This window comes from Hemiscyllium ocellatum, chromosome 43 (assembly GCF_020745735.1).
Source record: "Hemiscyllium ocellatum isolate sHemOce1 chromosome 43, sHemOce1.pat.X.cur, whole genome shotgun sequence".
Lineage (NCBI taxonomy): Eukaryota > Metazoa > Chordata > Chondrichthyes > Orectolobiformes > Hemiscylliidae > Hemiscyllium > Hemiscyllium ocellatum.
The window spans coordinates 16,843,797-16,867,328 of NC_083443.1; the positions used below are offsets into that span (position 1 = coordinate 16,843,797).

The window sequence follows — 23,532 nt, forward strand, 5'->3', positions numbered from 1 at the left end:
TGTTGTACTCTAAGGTAACCTCTTTCACTGTCAACTACACTTCCAATTTTGGTGTCATCTGCAAACTTACTAACTCTACCGCTTAAGCTCACGTCCAAATCATTTATATAAATGATGAAAAGTAGTGGACCCAGCACCGATCCTTGTGGCCTCCGATCTGAAAAACAATCGTCCATCGCCACCCTCTGTCTTCTATCTTTGAGCCAGATCTGTATCCAAATGGCTAGTTCTCTTTGTATTCCATGAGACCTAACCTTGCTAACCAGTCTCCCATGGGGAACCTTGTCGAATGCCTTACTGAAGTCCATATAGATCACGTCCACCACTCTGCCCTCATCATTCCTGTTTGTTACTCTTTAAAAAAAAATTCTTCTATTGTAGGAAATGATTTAACCAAAATGTCAGAGCCTTCAGTACTTGTGGCAGAAGAGAAGGTATCCTTTGGTATCAATGTAGTGTCATCTGCGGTGATGACTGTGACAGACATAAGAACTCACTACAATGAAGTGGATAGCCGATTAATATCAAGTGAGGTATGTTCGCATGATTGTTTTCTGAATGATGGTCTGGTTTATCAAATTGTACAGCAGCCTTTCATGTGAAACCAACTGTTAATGGGATATGAACTATTTTTGACACAGCAGAGCAGGTTAAAAAATGATTTAAAAGGGATTATTTCAAAAATAGATTAGCTGGAGATAGGTGATTTCTGTTGTGGTTCTATTCGCCGAGCTGGGAATTTGTGTTGCAGATGTTTCGTCCCCTGTCTAGGTGACATCCTCAGTGCTTGAGAGCCTCCTGTGAAGCGCTTCTGTGATGTTTCCTTTGGCATTTATAGTGGTTTGTCTCTGCCGCTTCCGGTTGTCAGTTCCAGCTGTCCATTGCAGTGGTCGGTATATTGGGTCCAGGTCGATGTGCTTGTTGATTGAATCAGTGGATGAGTGCCATGCCTTTAGGAATTCCCTGGCTGTTCTGTTTGGCTTGTCGGATAATAGTGTTGTCCCAGTTGAATTCATGTTGCTACTGTGTGGCTACTAACACTACTATTATCGGACAAGCCAAACCGAGAACAGCCAGGGAATTCCTAAAGGCAAATCACTATAAATGCCAGAGGAAACATCATAGAAGCGCTTCACAGGAGGCTCCCAAGCACTGAGGATGTCACCTAGACAGGGGACAAAACGTCTGCAACACAAATTCCCAGCTCGGCGAACAGAATCACAACGACGAGCACCCGAGCTACAAATCTTCTCCCATAGGTGATTTCCTCTCCACTGGGGATCCAGTGAAAACTCTAAAATTGTCATTGAGGTTGAGAAAAGACGATAAGAAGGGTTTCTTTAAATAGTGTCAGAGAATGAAATGGGTTGCCACAGGCGATGGTTGAACCAGTATCTTTTAAGGGAGAACTCGATAACCACGTGAAGCAAAGAAAGCACGTGAGGATAGAGTAGGATGCTGGAATTAATGTTTTATTTCTCCAGCAATAAACATCTTCTTATGTGCTGCAAACATCTGTAGTTCGATCGTCCAAGCATTTGTGTTGCTGTTCCCATTGTTTGTTTATTAAATGAAGCTAAAAAGGATTGAATATTCCATCAACTTTAAAAAAATCATTAAAAATCGTTTTTTTCTTGGAAGCTGTATGGAGTGATTCCGTTTCATAGAATGGTAAAATCTCTACAATGTGAAAACAGGCCATTTGGCCCATTGAGTCCACAGCGACCTTCCAAAGGCTATCCCACTCCAACCCTGCATTTCCCATGGCTAATCCACCTAGCCGGCACATCCCTGGACAATTTCCCGTGGCCAGTCCACCTAAACTGCACACCTTTGGACTGTTGGAGGAAGCCAGAGCACCCAGAGGAAACCCGTGTAGACATCAAACTCCACACAGACAGTTGCCCAAGGGTGTCCCTGGCACTGTGAGGCAGCAATGCTAACCACTGAGCCACATGCCACCCTACTGGCTTTGTAAGCTTGTAACTTTCAGTGCTTTCATTGTAACCTATGGATCTCTCTTGCAGGTCAGTTATTTTCCTTCAGCTAGTGATTGGCACTCGATTGTAAGCACAGAATTCCTTCCCTAGATCTCTCCATCTTACTATTCCTATTTTAAGGTGGCCGTTAGCATTTTGACCAATCTTTTATCCTAATCCTCTTTTTTTGACTCCACGTGAAATCTTGAATGAATATTGATCCTGTGAAGTACCTGGGACATTAAAGAGAAGTCAGAAACGTATGCTGTTGCATGGTTTACATACTTCGTCCCTCACCCAAAGAACATAGCAACAGACAAAGTGAGTTCCTCTCTCCACTCACCATGGTCCAGCAAATTGGAATAAGTGACACAAAGGGAGGAGGATGGATTTGCTTTATTCTCTGACAGCCTCATTCATTCACTTTCCTGTATTGGTGTTGCGATGTTCCTCTCTCCTCTGACTCATTGCAGTTGGGAATTTCGTCTCGAGATGATGCGATGCCTATTGTTCTGGCAAAGAATATGGCCAGCCATCTTCCAGGTCTTGCTCGAACTATTGGTGCACCAATTGCAAGCTTCTTTGGTAAGACGTTTTCAATCATATTGACACTGAAAACAGAACTAAAGGTGCATCAATGGCAGGTTCACAGTAAAGTTCGAGGGAACTTTTGATCAGTTATCTGGGATAGCTGGCATTATTTATATCTGAACTAAATTTTTTTTTTGTGTGTGGATATGCCCCAAACTGTGCCATCAGGCCTTCCAATATTGCGTCTCAGCTGTGACCCACTTGGTTGCGCTCACACGTTTCAGGCACAAGGTTCTGGGTTCAAGCCTCACACTGCACTTAAGCACAGATATCAAAGCACATTGCAGAGGGAGTGCAGCATTGTCTGAGGTGTTTATCCCTCTGTCACAGAAACAGATTTAGCTGGTGATTTTAACATCGCCATTTTAACATGTGGGAGTTTGCTGTGCATCAATTGCAATTTGACAGCAGTTATTGCATTTCAAAAGTGCTTCACTGACTGTGAGGTAGCCTGCATTTCCGAAGGCTAATTCACCTAACCTACACATCCCTGGACACTCTGGGCAATATCCCATGGCCAATCCACCTAACCTACACATCCCTGGACACTCTGGGCAATATCCCATGGCCAATCCACCTAATCTACACATTCCTGGGCAATATACCATGGCCAATCCACCTAGCCTACACATGCTTGGACACTATGGGCAATTTATCATGACCAATCCACCTAATCCACATCCCTGGATACTGTAGACAATATACCATGGCCAATCCCCCTAACCTGCATATCTTTGGAGACTGTGAGAAGGAAGCGGAGCACTGGGAGGAAACCCTCACTAACATGAGAATGTGCAAACTCCTCTCGGACAGTTGTCTGAATATGCAATTGAATCTGTGTCCCTGCTGCTGTAAGGCAGCAATGCTAACCACATGCCACTTAATACATACACCTTCACAGTCATAGAGTCATACAGGATGGAAACCTTGGCCCAACCCATCCATGCCAACCAGGATTCCTTAACTGAACTAGTCCCATTTGCCTGCATTTCGTCCATACCCCTATAACTATTTTCTCTCCCTGTACCTGTCCATATATCATATAAATGAAGGGACTGGGGACATTCTGGTGAAGTTTGCCAATTGTACGAAGTTGGGTGGACAGGCAGGTTGCACTAAGGAGGTGGGGAGGCTGCAGAAAGACTTAGACATTTAAAAGAGTGGTCCAGGAAATGGCTGATGAAATTCAACTTGAGCAAATACGAGGCCTTGCACTTTGGAAAAAAAGAATACAGGCATGGACTATTTTCTAAACGGTGAGAAAATTCATAAAGTCGAAGTACAAAGGGATCTGGGAGTGCTAGTCCAGGATTCTCTAAAGGTTAACTTGCAGGTTGAGTCCGTGGTTAAGAAAGCAAATGTAATGTTGTCACTTATCTCAAGAGGGTTGGAATATAAAAGCAGTGATGTACTTCTGAGAGTTTATAAAAGTCTAGTTAAGCCCCATTTAGAATACTGTGTCCAATTTTGGGTCCCATACCTCAGGAAGGACATACTGGCACTGGAGCATGTCCAATGGCAATTCACATGGATGATCCCTGGAATGGTAGGCCTAACATACAATGAACGGCTGAGGATCCTGTTTTGTATTCATTAGTGTATAGAAGGTTGAGGGGAGATTGAATAGAACCTTACAAGATAATACATGGCTTAGATAGGGTGGATGCTGAGAAGTTGTTTCCATTAGGCAGAGTGACTAGGACCCATGGGCACTGCCTTCGATTTAGAGGGGATCAATTTAGAGTGGAAATGAGGAAACATTTCTTCAACCAGAGAGTGGTGGGTTTGTGGAATTAGATTAGATTACTTACAGTGTGGAAACAGGCCCTTCGGCCCAACAAGTCCACACCGACCCTCCAAAGAGCAACCCACCCAGACCCATTCCCCTACATTTATTCCTTCATCTAACACTACAGGCAGTTTAGCATGGCCAATCCACCTAGCCTGCACATCTTTGGACTGTGGGAGGAAACTGGAGCACCCAGAGGAAACCCACACAGACACAGGGAAAATGTGCAAACTCCACACAGACAGTTGCCCGAGGCGGGAATTGAACCCGGGTCTCTGGTGCTGTGAACAGCAGTACTAACCACTGTGCCGCATTGGCATCGGACCACAATGGAAGAGGAAACATTAAATCTCCTCAAGGCAGAGATTGATAAATTCTTGATCTCGCAAGGAATGAAGGGTTACGGGGAGAGTGCAGGTAAGTGGAGTTAAAATGCCCATCAGCCATGATTACATTCGATCGTCTGAATGGTCTTCCTTCCACTCCTATGTCTTGTAGTCTTATGGTCTAAATATAATAAAGTCACCTTTACCACTTATCCTGGCATACCCTCTGTGTTTGAAAACGTTGCCCCTGAGGTCCACATCAAATATTTTCCCTCTCAATCACCACAGTCGATGTGATCGATTTAAGACATGTGAGGAGTTGAACATGGAGTTGTCTGATCTTTCTCATTCCCTTCTGATGGCAGTCTCTTTATTATATTATTCTTAACCTGTAGCGTGGTTCAGCTTGTGTCTCCCATGCCTTAGTGGCTGAGAATCAGAGATTTGTGAGTCCCAAGACTGGAGTGGATAGTGATAGCCCACTGCAGTACTAAGGGAGTGCTTCACTGTCTGAAGTGCCATATTTTGGATGAGACATTTAATCAAAGCTTCATCTGCCCTCTCAGATTGACAAAAGAGGCTCCACAGGTTTATTGGGACAACAATTGATTGTTGTGGAAGCTTGCGGTGCACAAATTGTTTGCCGCATTTCCTACCTTTACAATAGTTGATTCAATTTCTCAAAGTATTTGGTTATAAAATGTCCTTAGAAACATAGGAAATGGGTGCAGCAGTAGGCCATTCAGCCCTTCGAGCCTGCACCACCATTCAATATGATCATGGCTGATCGTGCAATCTCAGTATCCCACTCCTGCTTTCTCTCCGTACCCCATGATCCCTTTAGCCACAAGGGCATTGTCCAGCTCCCTCTTGAATGTATCGAATGAACTGGCTCCAACAGCTTCCTGTGGGAGAGAATTCCACAGGTGCTTATCTCCCTGAGGGAAGGAATTCTTCCTCATCTCCGTCCTGAATGGCTTACCTCATCTACCCCATGTCACCCCTCGTTCTGGAATTCCCCAACATCGGGGGCATTCTCCCCACATTAAGCCTGTCCAGTCCCATCAGGATTTTGTATCTTTTCATGTTTCTCCCCGATATTCTTCAAAATTCCAGCGAATACAAGTCCAGTCAATCCTTGGGTGTCGTGGGGTTTTAAATCCCAATATATAGATGTTCAGCCCTTGTCTAATTTAAATTTATTCCTGGCATATTTCCTTCCAGTTTATAACTCTGAAAGAAGAAGCTTGGTTAAAATTGTAGTTTTGCACAGATGAATATTGTTTGAGCAAGACAGTTTGCTGGGAATATCTCGGCTAAATTGTCATCCTGACTCTATGCTGCTGCTATTATCATCAGATTGGATACAAGGGATTAACAAATGGCTTGGTGTGGAAGTATTGCTGAAGGATTGACAAGAGCCTGAGAGTGCATAGAGATTGATCAGGGAATCGTTCTGAAGATAATCCTCGTTATTTATTTGATTGCTGTAATTAGTCCGTGGAAATTGTTCCCTTTATCTTTTGAATGAGGCGACAAACCAAAACCCTATCTGCCCCGCACGACTGAATGGAGTCTAAAAGGGTCCCTGGGTGAGCTTTTTAATGAGCAGACCTACTAAAGGCTGAGGTCCTGGACAAATTGCCCTGCCTAATTTCTGTATCATTATTTACCCCATACTGTGACAACATTCTGTTGTAAACAAGTCATCAGGACCTTTTAGGCCTTTCTGATGAAATATTTTGAATAGGTTTATTTTATTGTAGCAATTACACCACATTCTATTTCCTTTGAGTAAATCCTTTAATTAAAAAAAATCAAAATACATCAATACTTTACCTGCCATGTACCAATTTATAGCACCTTTTTAATATTAAGGTTTACAGTTATATTGCACCACAGTGCCAGCTCGGCTCAAAGGTAGCGATCTTGCCGTTAAAATAGAAAGTTGAGAGTCCTGGTCCCACTCTAGGCTTGCAGACTGCAGGCTCAGCAGATGTTTCCGTGCAGAACCGAGGGTGATGGATCAGATGAGGTGTGAAAATGATACCCCATCATACCTGCTCTTGTGGTAATAAGATCTTGCTCAGAGCTATTTGAACAACAGCAAGAATGTCTGCTGATGTCTTGACCAGCCTTTTGCCCCACAATAATTGGTCAAGCATTTGTAACAAGGTCAACAACGTGGTGCTCGTAGAATGAGTTCACTGATTGGGGCTGTTAACCTGATCCAATCAGGGAGCCCCGGCTGACAGCAGTGTCACATTGTCCCTATTCACAGGATTTGCTTGTGAATGTTTCACTCGCCACATGGGTGCTCTCCTGGTGGCAGAAAATGTAGAATACAATTTTAGCACCATGGCATCACTGTGTTGTGTCACGACACATACACACAGCCATGGCTGGTTTGGGAAAAGGTAAGCACCACTGCTGGGCCCCCTTTGGGGAGTTCCAAAAAAACACAGGAATGTCAAAGGTTCTACTCACTCTGAGAGCTGGGTCTGAGGACCATTGTCAAGGACTCTCCGCATGACCTGTGGATGGAATACCAGTCTCTGAGGAGTTATTTCAGTACTCATTCTCTGTTCGAAGGACCTTGCTGTGTACAAATTGGTTCCCATGTTTCCCTTGCACAATGAGAGTCTGCACCAGAGGAAAATGCAATTAACATGTTCCTTGGGTGTGTTTGGGGCATGAAGAAAGAGTTGCATTGATGTTGCACTTTTCACAACCTCCAGATTCCCAAAGCACTTTACAACCAATGAAGCACTTTCAAAGTGTTGTCACTGTGTTAGTGTAGATGTGCTGTGTTTAAAGCAAGTCCTTCTTGCCCAGACCAGAACATCCTCAAAAATTATTTTTTTAGAACTTGATGTCAGTTAGCCCAGGCAACTACACATTGTGTAGAGTCTAATATCCTTGAAAGACTTTGAACCCAGATGTGAGGTACGTTGGATTATTGGACCTCCAACCTAAAGAGGCTGGAGAGCATCAATGGATAGCATTGGTCGAAGCCATGACAATAATTGTATTTTCTGCTTTATAAGATCAAGAAAGAAAGCAAAAGATCTAAACAGCTACTTATTTTTTGTTATCCAGTGCCTGATTCCTGCTATAACATAGCCCTGTGTAACACAGTGCTTGAAGTTTTGGCTTGAATATCATAAGCATGTGAGCAATCAACTGCCATGATTTATCTTTTTAGGAGTCAGGACGTTTTTTTCGAATCCTGCTGCCAACTGTTTGCAGTTCATCGGTGGTCCCGCTGTGATATTAGGCCTGGTTGCCATGGCGTCTGATGACCATGAGATCTATGCAGCTGTCAAGGTCCTGATTTCGGTTTTGAACAGCAGTACTCTGTGTGAAAAAGAGATGGGACGCATTAAAGGCTACAGGGTAAAGTGCCCCATTTAGAGATGATTAAAAGTATATTAGAAGCCAGAGTTTTGAAATGGTTTTCTGGAATTTTAATAAATGCAATTGAACCTTGAAGTTTAGAAAATTTCGAGAGATCAGTTGATGCTGGGTGTTAATATTGATTTTCTGAAACTGAAAACATCGAATATATTTTGGAAATAGAAAGCATTCCTGATATGAGTATCTTTGACAAGAATACTACACTGGAAGACAAGTCATTCTGTCACTTTTGTTAACAAAATCCAAGTTTGCTGGTAAAATGAGCACTGGCTCAGATTTAAAAAGTAATTGTGTTATAAGTGACGATTGTGAGCTCAAAAATGTTGTGGGTTATTGAGATGTTCTTATCAGTGACTTGGTTTTAATCTTGAAATTCTCATCTGTAACCAGAACAGGTAGGCAGTGCTACTTATATGTTCCGTACCCTAAATGATGTACTTATTGTAATGATACTAAGGGTCTCATCTGTCAGAAGGTTGAATTGTAATCATTCCTGCCATTAAAGTTCAATATAAAACCCATCCCAGGGGGTTCTATGAGCAGAGAGAAAGGGGGTTGCTGAGATCTTATAATTACCTATTGCATTACAATGTGCCCTTTTTAATGTACATAATCATACCTTCAGTTATCATAGAATCCCTGCAGTATAAAGTCAGGCCATTCAGCCCACTGAGTCCACACTGACCCTCCGAATAGCATTCCACCATGACCCATCCCCCATCCCCTCTCTGTAACCCTTTTTTTTGGTTTATTTATTCATTTGTAGGATGTGGACCTCACTGGCTGGGCCAGCATTTACTACCCATCCCTAGTTGCCCTTGGGAAGGTGAGCTGCCTTCTTGAATTGCTGCAGTCTACCTGCTGTGGGTTGACCCACAATGCCATTAGGGAGGGACTCCAGGATCTTCACCCAGCAATACTGATGGAACAATGATATATTTCTAAGTCAGGAAGGTGAATGGCTTGGAGGGGAACTTCAAGTTGGTGGTATTCGCATGTATCTGCTGCCCTGGTCCTTCTAGAAGGAAGTGATAACGGGTTTGGAAGGTGCTGTCTGAGGAGCTTTGGTGAATTTCTGCAGTTCATCTTGGAAATGGTACATGCTGCTGCTACTGAGCATCAGTGGTGGAGGGAGTAGATGTTGGTGGATGTGGTGCCAATTAAGCGGGCTGCTGTGTCCTGGATGGTGAGCTGCTTGAATGTTAGAGTTGTACTCATCCAGGCAAGTAGGGAGTATTCCATCACTCTCCTGACTTGTGGCCTATAGATGGTGGACAGGATTTTGGAGTCAGGAAGTGAATTACTCGCCATTTCCCATGGCTAATCCACATAGTCTGCGCACTCCGAGACACTGAGCAATTTAGCATGACCAATCCACCTAACCTGCACATCTTTGGATTGTGGGAGGAAACCCATGCAGACATGGGGAGAATGTGCAAACTCCACACAGACAGTCACCTGAGGGTGGGATCAAACCGACGCCCCTAGTGCTGTGAGGCGGCAGGGCTGACCACTGAGTCACAGTGCCACCCCAAGTTTAAGCTTGAAGAATTTGAAGACCCACTCACGTAATACTAAAGAGAACACATTGACGTTATACCTCTGCTGAGAAATGTTGAGGGAACTGAAAAACCTCCCTGATCTCAATGTTCCAAATTGGGAAAGTTGTAGCCTATCAGGAGAGAATGTTTCCCCTCAGCTGCAGATCTAGCTACCCAATTATTAATTTGAGATAAGGCACAATTTATATAAAAAAAAGCCTGGGTTTTAAAATTCTCATCCTTGCTTTCAAATGCTACCATGACCTGACTCCTTACCATCTCCAGATTCTTTTCCAATCCTGTAAGATCTGTGTTCACCAAATTCTAGCCAATTGATTTTAATGGCTCCCTATTTCTTGGCTGTGCCTTCAGCCCTAGAGTTCCCTCTCCAAAGCTATATGCCTCCCTTTCATCAAATTATCAACAAAAACCTCCCTTACCACCTTTGACGAAGTCTTTACTCAACACTTCCTCATACTGCCTTCTGCAATTCGATATTGTATATAGTTTATAATGTGCTTGTGATACCCCGGGGACATAATTTAATAGATTAGGGTGCCATGCAAATACCAGATGTTGTTGTAACAAATTTTATTTCAAACTCAATTCATTTCACTGTGGAAGGAATAGAAGGCAATGGTGATTGAAGGAGTGGAAATATGGAACTGCTACCAGCTTGTATAAACCCAAAACAAGACATTGAACATCTGAATAGCGAGTATTGGTAACTAAGTGTTGTAATGCACACAAGGTTCCTGAAGCTGTTCAGCATTCCCAGCTACCCAGCCCCAATCCCCTCTCATTTATCTCCCAGCCCCCTAGTGCCCGCTCGTCCTCTGCACTACCCCCCTCCCCTCCCAAATTCCTGATGAAGGGCTTATGCCTGAAACATCATCCCTTCTACTCCTTGGATGCTGCCTGACCGGCGGCGCTTTTCGAGCACCACACTTTTTTTTTGAATCTGATCGATCATCCTGTCTTTCTCCTAGGTTTCTGAAGGTGTTAATTGGTGTGCAAATAAACATATATCTTCTCTCTGCGATTTGTTTAATTCTAATCATGTAAATTTATAAATGCTGCTTGGTAACTATGTATCTCATGATTATTGGTATCACAAAATGGTCCACAGCATTTGAGATTTTGTTTGAGAATTATTTTTACCATAAAATTAAATCCCTCTAGAAACTGTAACAATTTGTTGAAATTGTGGCTATTTCTACAAAACTTTATACACCTTCAAAGTTTTAAAGAATAAGTTATCCAGCAATTTGAATTAAAGTAATATTAAGCAGAAAGCTAGTGCTCAGAGGAGTTTTCAATTAACAGGTAATTTAAATTCAAAAGGCACTGTAAGAGTAAGCTTCACTTTTTTGGCTTTTGTTTGAATTGTAATGATTTTTCCCAGGTTGTGTATTAGTTTCTATTTCTGCCTGCCGTTGTAGGTTATAGTCATACAGCATGGAAACAGACCCTTTAGTCCAACCCGTCCATGCTGACCATGTTCCCACCTGCCTGCGCTTGGCCCATATCCCTCCAAACATTTCTTGTTTACATACTTATCTAAATGTCTTTTAAATGTTGTCACTGTACCCACATCTAAGACTTCCTCTGGAAGTTCATTCCACACACGAATTACGCTCTGTGTGGAGGGGAAAAAAAATCGCTCCTCATGTCTTTTCTGAACCTTTCTCCTCTCACCTTAAAAATGCACCCCCTAATTCTCCACCTCTGGGAAAAGGCACCTGCTATTCGCCTTATCTATTCCCCTCATGATTTTTAAAATCTCTATAAAGTCACCCCTCGACCTCCAGAGCTCTGGTGAAAAGGTCATAACCTCTCCTTATTACTCAAACCCTCCATTTCCAGCAGCATCCTGTTGTTGTAAGTAATACTCCAGTCTTTCTGTTCCATGTAGGTTTTAGCGCTGCTGTTAAAAATAAAGGTGAAATTGTTAAACGCCAGAATTTTTCAACTTATCCTGACCATCGTTGGAACTGCGGAGTTGGGCCAAGGAACCTCAACAATTCACAACAGCTGTGCTTTCAGTGACCTCCTCTGTGATTTTGAGGTAAATGCACCTCAAAAACGTTCAAGTTTGTCATCAAGCATTTGGTAGACTGTTCAATTGTGGGAGCTGTCATGACTGAGTTTGATGCTGCACTTACCCCGAGGACTGGAATGAGATTAGATTTCTTTGCCTAGAAAGTGGGGCATCTGTGGAATTCTTGACCACAGAAAGCAGTAGAGGTGAAAACCTTGAATGTTTCCCAAGACGTTAGATCCACTTATTTGAGCTAAAGAGATCGAAGAGTAGGTAGACTAAGCAGGAACAGAACGTGGAATTGAATGATCAGCCAAGATCACATTATACAGTCATAGAGATATTCAGTATGGAACCAGACCCTTCAGTCCAACTCGTCCATGCCGACCAGATATCCCAACCTAATCTAGTCCCACCTGCCAGCACCCAGCCCATATCCCTCTAAACCCTTCCTGTTCATATACCAATCCAGATGTCTTTTAAATGTTATAATTGTACCAGCCTCCCCTACTTCCTCTGGCAGATCATTCCATACACATGCCACCCTCTGCATGAAAAAGTTGCCCCTTAGGTCCCTTTTATATCTTTCCCCTCTCACCCTAAACCTATACCCTCTAGTTCTGGACTTCCCCACCCCAGGGAAAAGTCCTTGTCTATTTACCCTGTCCATGCCGCTCATGATTTTATATCGAATGGTGCAACAGGCCTGCAGGGCTGAATGGCCTACGCCTGCTATTTTCTATGTTCAGACTTTAAAGTGGGGTTTGGTTGGAATTTCTGGCTGATTTAATTGTTTTTAACTGCAGGGGTACTGTAGAGTTGGAATTGTGTGGGTTGGCCGTTGACCATCTTGATTCCTTGCCCCACACTGAGTTCAGATTAAGGATTGTAGTGGCCTTTTTTGCTATTAGCCTCCTGTGAATTAATGCAATTGGTGCAACAGTGTATGAAGGTCTGGGGTTATTCATGTCCACAGCATTTTTATATTGGCTTCTCACCAACATTAATGGCTTTCCTTTTTTTTTGAAGATTTGGCGGAATTCTCCGGATTCACTTGATCTGCTGCTTTTCAACCATTTTCTGGAACTTCTCAAAAGCAGGTAATAGTTTGTATTACAAGAATCTTTGTGATCTCATTGCTAATTGGTTTAATTCGAGGACTTGAATTACCATCGGGGGATAATAGAGACCGCGAGTCTCTGATATTTCCGACGTGGGCAAATGATTAAATCTATTGTTTGATTTTGAGCTTGAAAATATTGCCAATTGTATTTTTGATTCCTGGGAACACTGATAGAATGTGAATTTTTTGCTAGAAACGTTACATTTGAATTTTCTACCCCTTTTTTTTTAGATTAGATTACTTACAGTGTGGAAACAGGCTGTAACTGCCGAAGCGCAACCCACCCAGACCCATTCCCCTACATTTGCTAAAAGCACTACGGGCAATTTAGCATGGCCAATTCACCTAACTTGCACATTTTTGGATTGTGGGAGGAAACCGAAGCACCCGGAGGAAACCCACGCAGACACGGGGAGAATGTGCAAACTCCACACAGTCAGTCGCCTAAGGCGGGAATTGAACCCACGTCTCTGGCGCTGTGAGGCAACAGTGCTAACCACTGTGCCACCGTGCCACCCATTCTGCCTCATTTTGTACTTCTTTCCTCTTTTCTTACCCCCTGCTCCTGTGAATCACATTAGCGTGCCTCTGAAAAAAACACTTATTGATGACAATCCACAAAGGATTGTGGTTTTTCCCCCTGCATGTTGCTTGATAATATCAGTGAGTGGCTAAGTCAGTCCATGAACTCTCCTTAAGTTCATATTGTATTGTACAAAGAATTATCTCTGTGTTATTGCCTTTCTCCTACAGTGCTAGACGTCACAATGCTGAGGTCATGCACAGACTTCAGTTGATACCAAGACTTGTCTTTCTACTGAATGACCCCAATAATACCAAGTCAAAGGTTCATGTCATATGCACCATCCTTGAAGAATTACTGAAAAGTTACTTCACCACAGCAGACCTCCTAAGGTAATATTGTGTGTGACATTTTACAAGAGCCCATTGTAGATGCTACATTGCCAGTCCGATGAAATTGGTTTCCTTTTCTTGTTGTTTTCTGTCAATTCCCAAGAGTAGATAAATAGAACAAATGAACAAGTCTTTGCCAATGTGTGTGGGTCCTGAAGAGGAATCGCCACACTTGGTTTTAAATTATGTTAAAGGATTTTGACAATTATCTTATCCCTCCTGAGTGGAGAAATAAAGATATCTGGTATCTTTTAGGATTCAAGGTTTCAACTGATGTTTCGAGTGGGATCCATTCTGATGAAGGGTCTCTCAAAGGATATTAAGCAATTTTCTCATTCAGTTGCTGACTCATTTGTGCACTTACATTAAATGTGCCATAGCATTTGATTATAGCAAAGGACTAGCAATCCACAGGAATCGCCTTCATAATCGCACCATAGCAAATTAGGAAATTGAATTTCAAACAATCTGGCCATTTGTCAGTGGTTGTGCTTTTGCGAATTCACTGATGTGAATCTTTTTAAGAAAGAAACACTGCTGACTCATCCTAGTCTGGCCAACATGTGACTCAAACTGTGCAGCATGCTTTTACTTTCATAGAACTATAGAATTATAGAGCATGGACACAGACCCATAGGTCCAACCCAGTCCATGCCGACCATAATCCCAATTAACCTGATTCCACCTGCCTGCTCCTGGCCCATATCCCTCCAAACCTTTCCTGCTCAAGTACTGATCCAAATGTTTTTTCAACGTTAAAACTGTGCCCACATCCACCCACTTCCTTAGGAAGTTCATTCCCCTCCCAAATTACCCTCTGTGTAAAACGTTTGCCCCTCAAGTCTCTTTTTAAATCTCTCTCCACTCTTGAAATCCCCTATCTTGGAGAGAAGGCAACTACTGTTAACCCTACCTGGGCCCCTCAGATTTTATAAACTTGTATAAGGTCACCCCTCGACCTCATACAGGGTATCTCAAGATTGGGAATAAATACCTAATGTCACATGACACTCCAAGAACAAATATACTTTTAAAATTAGATTCTCTTTCAGTTATCTAGCATTTGTAGTTACTTAACTTATGCTTTACTTTTGACTTTAAGTATGGCCTGTGTGGCAACAACCGCCTGTATCAGGAAATGTAAAGGGATGACATAATTTCATGGCTGCCATTTGAAATGACTGACATAAATTATAATGAAATATTGTGGTATAATTGGAGACATATTTGAAGGTTAATTACTATTGAAATATTTAATGTTTTCTGTTGAAGGATTGGATTATTCCTTACTTACACTTTGCCTCCAGCTTCCATGAATGAAAAATTAATTTCACTCGAAATGGTTTCTGATACATCGATAGATGGTAAGGTGTTTTAATTTATTAAAGATAATTATGTTCTGGATGCATTGCTCACAAATACTAAACCTTATCGGTCTTACTTTTAATTTCTTTTGTTATTTGAAGTCATACATCATGTACCTGGACGGACTATATGGCTAAGAAACCAACTATTGAGGACACTGCTTGATGTGTGTTGGAGTCACCTTAATCAAAATTCTAAGTAGGTACTTTCTTGATCTCCTTTTCAATCGTACACAGTTTGCTTATAAACTGAAACTTAAAAAAAAATGTTTCCATCAGAGATCAAGAGAAAATGTTTACTTCGCTGGGGCCTGACTGGTTCCTGCTTTTCATGCAAGCTCATCTTCATCCAACCACCGTCATCCTGAGTACAAGACTATTGCTTCACTTCCTGTACAATCCAGCACTGTTGGTCAAGTTTAGAGGTGGCATGCGAGCAAATGCCTGGTTGGAGAACAGTACTGCAGAGTGCAGCATCCTAGTGGGTATGTTTTAATGTATGTAAGACTGGAGCTTTCAACTTATGTCTACAAATCATATCTTTCATATATATATATTCCATTTCTTTCACTCATTTTATGGCTCGATAAATTTTGTCTCTGTCTGCCTTTGACACTTGAAACTTTTTTTGCGTCTGCTTTCTTCAGAAGCTTTGCCTTGTCCTGTCGCTTCACATCCAAGACCAGGCACAGGTATTATGCTGATGTGTCGGGTTTATGTAACTGGTCATGACAGGTGGTTCACCTTTCAAAACAAAGGGCAAAATTAAAGACTGTCTGAACCTCAACTAGAGAGTCCCCTAACACCATTGATCTCTTGGAACCCGACGTGCCCCTCATTGCATTAGAGCCAGTCTCAATACCAGAAACTTGGCTGTTTGTGCTACGTTCCCCTGAGGAGTCATGACCCCCTACATTTTCCAAAACAGCCTACTTGTTTGAAATGGAGATAGCCACAGAACACACCTTACTAGGTGCCTCCCTCCCTCATCTTTTATGGAGTTAACCCATCCATGTGACTTTATCTGAGACTTACCCCATTCCTATAACTGCCATCCATCACATACTGTTACTGTTGCAAATTCCTCATTGCTTCTAACTGTCTGTCCAACTGATCCATTCCATCTGATAGGATTCACTTCCAACAGCGTCTATTGCAGATATAATCCGCAGTAACCCTTAAAGTCTCTTTAATCTCCCGCATTTGATAAGAAGCACATACCACTCTACTAAAGGCCATTTTTGCTCCTTCACAATCTACAGACCTTGAAAATAACACCATCTTATTCCTCTGCAAAACACTGCCCCAGGTTAGATTAATAGTTATGGCTTATATTTTAAGTTAAATCAAGAGGCATATCTCAAAAAATATATAATCAAGAAAGAGCCCACTCTACTCACTACTGCATACTTTCTGTAGGCCACTTAAAACAATTAACTTATCTGATACTGTTCCTCCAAGACCAGTTGTGAATTTCACTGTTTGTTAATTTTCCCAGACGCGCTCCGATGTCCAGCGATACATGAATTCAAACAGCAAAGACAGTACTGTGTAGGTTCACTCTGGTAACAGTTTCTCTCTCTCTCTCTCTCTCTCTCTCTCTCTCTCTCTCTGTCTCTGTCTCTCTCTCTCTCTCTCTCCTGCACTGACCTCACCATGTGCTTCCTTTGTCTATTCTTCTCCATTTTAAACTGCTGTTGTTTTTCCTTTTTTCCCCCAAAGTACCAAAACAATCCAACAGCATATAAAAGTCATTGCTGCTCCTGGAATTTGAGGAAATCACCTCCAGCACCTCAAATAACTCAAAAAAGGAGCAGCTCTTACAGCCAGAAATTTTTTCCATCCTCCATCTTGGGTTATCCTTGAACTGAGTATGCAGGCTAAATTTATAGGAGAAAGTGGGCCTGCAGATGTTGGAGATCAGAGTTGAGAGTGTGTTGCTGGAAAAGCACAGCAGGTCAGGCAGCATCCGTGGAGCAGGAAAATCAATGTTTTTGGCTGGAGCCCTTATTCATGAATTTATACCCTCCCAACTCAAAGGGTCCATCACCGTCTCAGTCTCAGTTTCTGCTCGTTGTCAAAAATTATCTGGAACCCACGACCCTGCTAAGGCTGTGACTCCAATCTCAGCTTAGTGCCAACTACAAACGCAAACTAAATCTGGAGTATGTGAGGACTTCAGATGCTGAAGATCAGAGTCGAGAGTGCGGTGCTGAAAAAGCACAGCCGGTCAGGTAGCATCTGAGGACCAGGAAAGTCAACGTTACAAGCATTAGCTCTTCGTCAGGAAACTTGGAGTTTATGCTCGAAATGTCGACTCTCCTGCTCCTCGGATGCTGCCTGACCAGCTGTGCTTTTCCAGCACCTCAGTTTTTTGGCAAACTAAATTGGGCCAGGTTAGGATTGTCCAAAATAATGATTTTGACTCTCTTACCCAGCATTTGGACACACTCAGTCCTAGCAGAGTGGGTGTTAATAGTCTTAAATAAATCATTTAATCATCTAACTTCCAGGAGTATTTGTTCCAGCACTTACTTGATAGTGATATTACATTGACTCCCCTACACCCTGCTTCTTTCACCATGCATTGGTGAGTTCTATAGTAATACTCAAAATCGGCTCTGACTGAGATTAGGTCACATTTGTTATTGAACATAGGGTTTGTTTTCTCTCAACCTGTTCTGAAACTCGGTAGACAGGATTTTTTTTAACCAATGGGGTCATTGAGCAAATCCTTGCTCCCTCAAAATGATAATCCTCACATTGTAATTACAAGTAAACCTCAAGCAAATAGCGGACACGTTTACAACGTCACACTGTATAAACCTAAGCCACATTTGTGGTGTAGGCAGCTGAGGAAAGTGTTGGAGACTTGCAGCATAGATGAGGTCATTCTAGCCAACATGCTATCTTATTGAAAGTGAATTCTTGCTTCGACCTACATCTCTCCACATTTTCTCGATAAACTCAACAATATTGCTGTAGAATCTTAATGACACCAGTCATCCTGTCATCAGGATGCAACATTTAATTTTGTTGCTTTACTGTAAATGCAAGCTGTGTACAGCACCAAACTGAAATGGTGATAAGTGTTATGCAGTACTGAGAATACTGAAATGTACCCTGATCACTTTGTTACAGACAATATCAAAACTCGACCCCAAGCCTGCAGCCAGACGCCGTATTTAGTTCCTGGATTTGAAATAATGCAGATGTTCTTGAGCCATCATGCTTCCATACCTGAGCTGTACCTACTCCTGGCTGCATTGGTTTTACAGAAACCACTTGAAGAGATGCCAGAGGATTCCAAGGTAGTCTCTCCCTAATTCTGTAAAATGTACAACGCTGCATTTTTTGTGTTACTTTAACTGCAGTATTGACTTGCTTTAATAACTTACTGCACTTGCTGAAATGTAAATCATCGACACCCTATTTTGAGAGAGGCTGGGCAAATAGCATTAATTTTATACTTAGGCAAGCACTCTATGGGAACATCATCACGTGAAGATTCCCTTCAAAGCCACTCACCATCCTGACTTTGAAATATATCATTGTTCCTTCATTGTCATTAGGTTACAATTTAATTTGGATAAATGCGAGATATTTCATTTTGGTAAAACAAACAAAGGTAGGACTTGTACAATTAAAAGTAGGGCCTTGTAGAGTGTTATAGAACAGAGTTAGGGATTCAAGTATGTAACTCTGACATTTGTGTGACATACAGACAGGGTGGTTAAGAAGGCATTTAGCATGCTGGCCTTCAATGTTCAGATCTTTGAGTATAGAAGTTGGGACGTTATATTGAGTTTGTACAAAATTTTGGTGAAGCCTCTTCTGGAATATTGTGTCCAGTACTGGCCACGCTGTTATCGGAAAAATATTATTAAACTGGAGAGGGTTCAAAAGAGATTTACCAGGATGTTGCCAGCAATGGAGGGTTTCAGTAATGAGGAGAGACTGGATAGCCTGTGACCTTTTTCACTGGAGCGTAGGAGATGTTATAGATGTTTATAAAATCATGCAGGATATAGATAAGGTTAATAGCAGGTGTCTTTTCCCTAGGATGAGGGATTTCAACACTCAGGGACATACTTTTATCGAGAAAGGGGGGGGGAAAAAAAGACATGGGGCAATTTTATTATACAGAGAGTGGTTCATGTGTGGAATGAACTTCCAGAGGCAGTGTGGATGTGGGTATAGTCACAATGTTTAAAAGACATTTGGAGAATACATGAATAGGAAATGTTTGGAGGGACATAGACCAAGAGCAGGCAGGTGTGACTAGTTTAATTTGGGATTGTGATTGGTATGGACTGGTTGGACCAATAGGTCTGTTTCTGTGCTGTATGACTCTAAAATCCTGGAATTCCCTCCCTAAAAGCATTGTGCATGTACCTACAGCACATGGACTGCAGCAATTCAAGAAGGCTTCTCAAGGACATCCAGGGACCGGTATTAATTGGTGTTCCATTCAGCAATGCTAATGTTCTATGAAAGAATAACAATAAAAGGTCCTGCGCTGGAATTTCAGTCTAGATCATGTCCACAAACCTCTGAAGTAAGGTTCAAATCTGTCATCCACTGATTCAGTGGTGAAAGGTCCAACACTGAACTGAAGTTGTAAATAAATATGAGCTCTATTTGATAAAACTGCAAATAAAAGGCTATTTCATCAGAAGAAATGTCCATCTGCCTGCTGTTCCTTTTAACCACTTGTTGTTTGGAAGGTTGGATCAGATTAGATTAGATTAGATTAGATTCCCTACAGCCCAACAAGTCCACACCAACCCGCCGAAGAGTAACCCACCCTGACCCATTTCCCTCTGACTAATGCACCGAATACAATGGGTAATTTAGTATGGCCAATTCACCTGACCTGCACATCTTTGGACTGTGGGAGGAAACTGGAGCACCCAGAGGAAACTCACACAGACACGGGGAGAATGTGCAAACTCCACACATTCCAGCCCAAGGCTGGAATCGAACCCGGGTCCCTGGTGCTGGGAGGCTGGTCCAGTGGTACTGTTAACAGATGCTGTTTAGTTTGGCATCCCCTAAAACCAGGGTTATTGCCATGGTGATATCCCGTGCAGCATGTCTGATGATGCAAGAGATTTTGGAGGCAGCTTGAGTTGGCACAGCCGGAAAAGCCCTGCCAGCATAGTTGAGGGCAATGGAGATGGGAGTTGTGCTTGTAATTGAGTGCAAGAACAATGAGTGATAGCTTAAAGTCATAGAGTCATAGTCACAGAGATGTACAGCACAGAAACAGACCCTTCGGTCCAACTTGTCCATGCTGACCAGATATCCCAACCTTATCTAGTCCCATTTGCCAGCACTTGGCCCATATCCTTCTTACTCTTTCCTACTCATACATCCGTCCAGGTGCCTTTCAAATATTGCAATCGTATCAGCTTCCACCACTTCCTCTGGCACCTAATTCCATGCATGTCCTACCCTCTGTGTGAAAAAGTTGCCCTTAGGTCTCTTTTATATGTTTCCCCTCTCCCGTTAAACCTATGCTCTCTAGTTCTGGACTCCCCCACCCCAGGGAAAAAGACTCTGCCTATTTACCCTATCCACGCCCCTCATGATTTTATAAACCTCTATAAGGTCACCCCTCAACCCCTGATGCATCAGGGGAAAGAGCCCCAGCCTATTCAGCCTCATGTAGAATAAGTGAGAGTGTTTAATTACTGAATATGACTTGCATGAAGCAGAACAATAATATGTGATTCACAGCAGGATGGAACAAGGTGCATTTATGTTTTCTACACTAATGTGCATAATTATATAAGAAGGTCTGATCAAGATGGACCAGTGGGTTAATTAATTGACAGCATGTAGCTTTATACTTTTTTTTAAAGCAACATGATCTCCATCGCATCACTATCAGCGGAGATAAAATGTGACCACTGAAATTATATTGATTGACGCCAGTTTGATATGGTATTTGTGAGGAATGGCTTTAGTAACATCCCTGAATGTGGAATGTCAATATTGAATGAATATAGTTTAGATTAGACTTACAGTGTGGAAACAGGCCCTTCGGCCCAACAAGTCCACACCGATCTGCCGAAGCGCAACCCACCCATACCCCTACCTAACACTACGGGCAATTTAGCATGGCCAATTCACCTAACCCGCACATCTTTGGACTGTGGGAGGAAACCGGAGCACCCGGAGGAAACCCACGCAGACAGGGGAGAACGTGCAAACTCCACACAGTCAGTCGCCCGAGTCGGGAATTGAACCCGGGTCTCAGGCGCTGTGAGGCAACAGTGCTAACCACTGTGCCACCGTGCCACCCAATTTACTGATTGTTAAATTCCTAAATTGCTCTTGATCCTTAATCGTGTTAACCTACCTGCTTGGAAAATGCTTTAATAGTATTTCTGGTCAAATTTCTGTTAAAATATGTGTCATGAAAATCCACTAAAACTGTCCATCCAATTGAGGGAGAACTAAGCAGACAATGCAGAGCATCCAGATCTCCTCTGTGCCATGACTGACTTTAACTTATTAATTTTCACCGGCTAGAAACATCACTAAGGCTGTCAATGTTAAAAAGAAAAGTCAAATGCACAGAAGGTGGGGTGCACTGATTCTTAAAAAAAATTGTTTTACAAATGATAGCATGCATTTAGTCAGTGAAAAATGATCAGCTTTTTAAAGCATGAATTGTCTTTTCTAGATGGACCTTGACATGATGATTACTTGGCTTCTTGAGCAAGTGAAACCAAATCAGAGTGACAAGTCTGTTAAAATCCCGAATGGATTGTGTACTGAAGCTGCATTGGTTTTGCTGGATTTGGTGAGAGCTACATTAAGCAAGGTGAGGCAATGTACTTGATGTTGAAGTTTGCTTTCAAGTATTGAACAGTGAAACGCCGTCAATGCCTCTTAAATACCATAGAATGTGTTTCTATCTTCCTTTGCAACATCTCAAGTGGGCTGCCATTCAATACAATGCTTGTAGACAAGTTGCAGATCCTAGCATACGGGGAATGATCATAGACAGGCTGTTCCAATTGATAGTCGCAGTTGGACTTGCCTCTCGACAGCAGTGAAGCCTCGTAGACTTACTCCCAGGTCCTCCGTATATTGCTGTTACTGGTAAATTGCTGAGTCATGGTGTCATAGTGTCAAAACAGACCCTTCAGTTCAACCAGTCCATGCCGACAATGTTCCCAAGCTAAGTAGTGCTGCGCTTGGCCCATATCCCTCCAAGCCTTTCCTGTGCATGTACTTATCCAAATGTCTTTTAAACGTTGTAACTGTACCTGCACCCACCATTTCCTCTGGCAGTTCATTCCCACATGCAAACTGCTCATTTAAAAAAAATGTTATCCCTCAAGTCATTTTAAAGCTTGCTCCTCTCGCCTTAAAAATATGCTGTCTAATGTTGAACTGTCCCACCTGAGGGAAAAGGCCTTTGCTACTCACCTTGTCCATGTCCCTCATGATTTTATAAACCTCTATAAGGTCACCCCTTAACCTCCTACGACCCAGTGGGAAAAGACCCATCCTCTCCATGACAAAGCAAAAGGATTTGTCTGTGTGGAATTTCCCAGAAAATTTCAGGTCTTGGCCTTTGTGGAACATCTACAGGAGAATCTCTGGGTGATGGTCCAGTACAGCGCAGTACGATCGTTATGAAGTGATGTTTCCCAAAGAATTCACAAATGGATGGAGTAAAATATCTGAACTTCGGTAAAAGCTGACTGATGCTTATGTTCTGTTCTGTTGCCATCCTGTTTGAGTAACCATTCTTTGTATCTGAAGCTGGGCAGGCAGATATGGGTAACTTGTTTTTTTTGCCTAGTTCAGCACACCAGAAGCAGCTACTTTAATAGCAATGAGAGACAGGAAGCCAGGTGGAATTTTCCTTCCCTGTTCGTGGGCAGCACGGTGGCACAGTGGTTAGCACTGCCGCCTCACAGCGCCAGAGACCCAGGTTCATTTCCCACCTCAGGCGGCTGACTGTGTGGAGTTTGCACATTCTCCCCGTGTCTGCGTGGGTTTCCTCCGGGTGCTCCGATTTCCTCCCACAGTCCAAAGATGTGCGGGTCAGGTGAATTGGCCATGCTAAATTGCCCGTAGTGTTAGGTAAGGGGTAAATGTAGGGGTATGGGTGGGTTGCGCTTCGGCGGGTCAGTGTGGACTTGTTGGGCCGAAGGGCCTGTATCCACACTGTAAGTAATCTAATCTAATCTTTCATGCTGAGCTTTTTGTGCATCAGTTAGTGCTGATCATAGTTCAGCTGATTCTGTACTGGAAAGGACCTTGCACTGAAACCTTTGTCTGGCTGACCAGGGAGTTGGATAGTATCTTTACCCATGAGGCTCTCTAGCCGGTTAATATAACCAAAACTGCGGAAAGTTATTTGTGATAAACTGGTAAATTATTTACGGTATCAGCATTTCAATGTAGTTATCAATTAGCA

The 23,532-nt window shown here is 42.6% G+C and overlaps 1 protein-coding gene across 3 annotated transcripts in view; it reads left to right on the forward strand.

Annotated features, from left to right (window-relative positions):
* wdfy4 (WDFY family member 4) overlaps window positions 1-23,532 on the forward strand; it is a 315,729-nt gene that overhangs the window by 90,023 nt on the left and 202,174 nt on the right. For all 3 annotated transcript variants that reach the window (XM_060854390.1, XM_060854388.1, XM_060854389.1), the window contains 11 exons: window positions 382-533; window positions 2,453-2,564; window positions 7,891-8,081; window positions 11,559-11,711; window positions 12,714-12,784; window positions 13,561-13,722; window positions 14,995-15,086; window positions 15,189-15,285; window positions 15,366-15,571; window positions 18,228-18,397; window positions 21,781-21,921. In XM_060854390.1, the coding sequence (XP_060710373.1) occupies window positions 382-533; window positions 2,453-2,564; window positions 7,891-8,081; window positions 11,559-11,711; window positions 12,714-12,784; window positions 13,561-13,722; window positions 14,995-15,086; window positions 15,189-15,285; window positions 15,366-15,571; window positions 18,228-18,397; window positions 21,781-21,921 (1,547 nt within the window). The remainder of the gene's footprint in view (window positions 1-381; window positions 534-2,452; window positions 2,565-7,890; window positions 8,082-11,558; window positions 11,712-12,713; window positions 12,785-13,560; window positions 13,723-14,994; window positions 15,087-15,188; window positions 15,286-15,365; window positions 15,572-18,227; window positions 18,398-21,780; window positions 21,922-23,532) is intronic.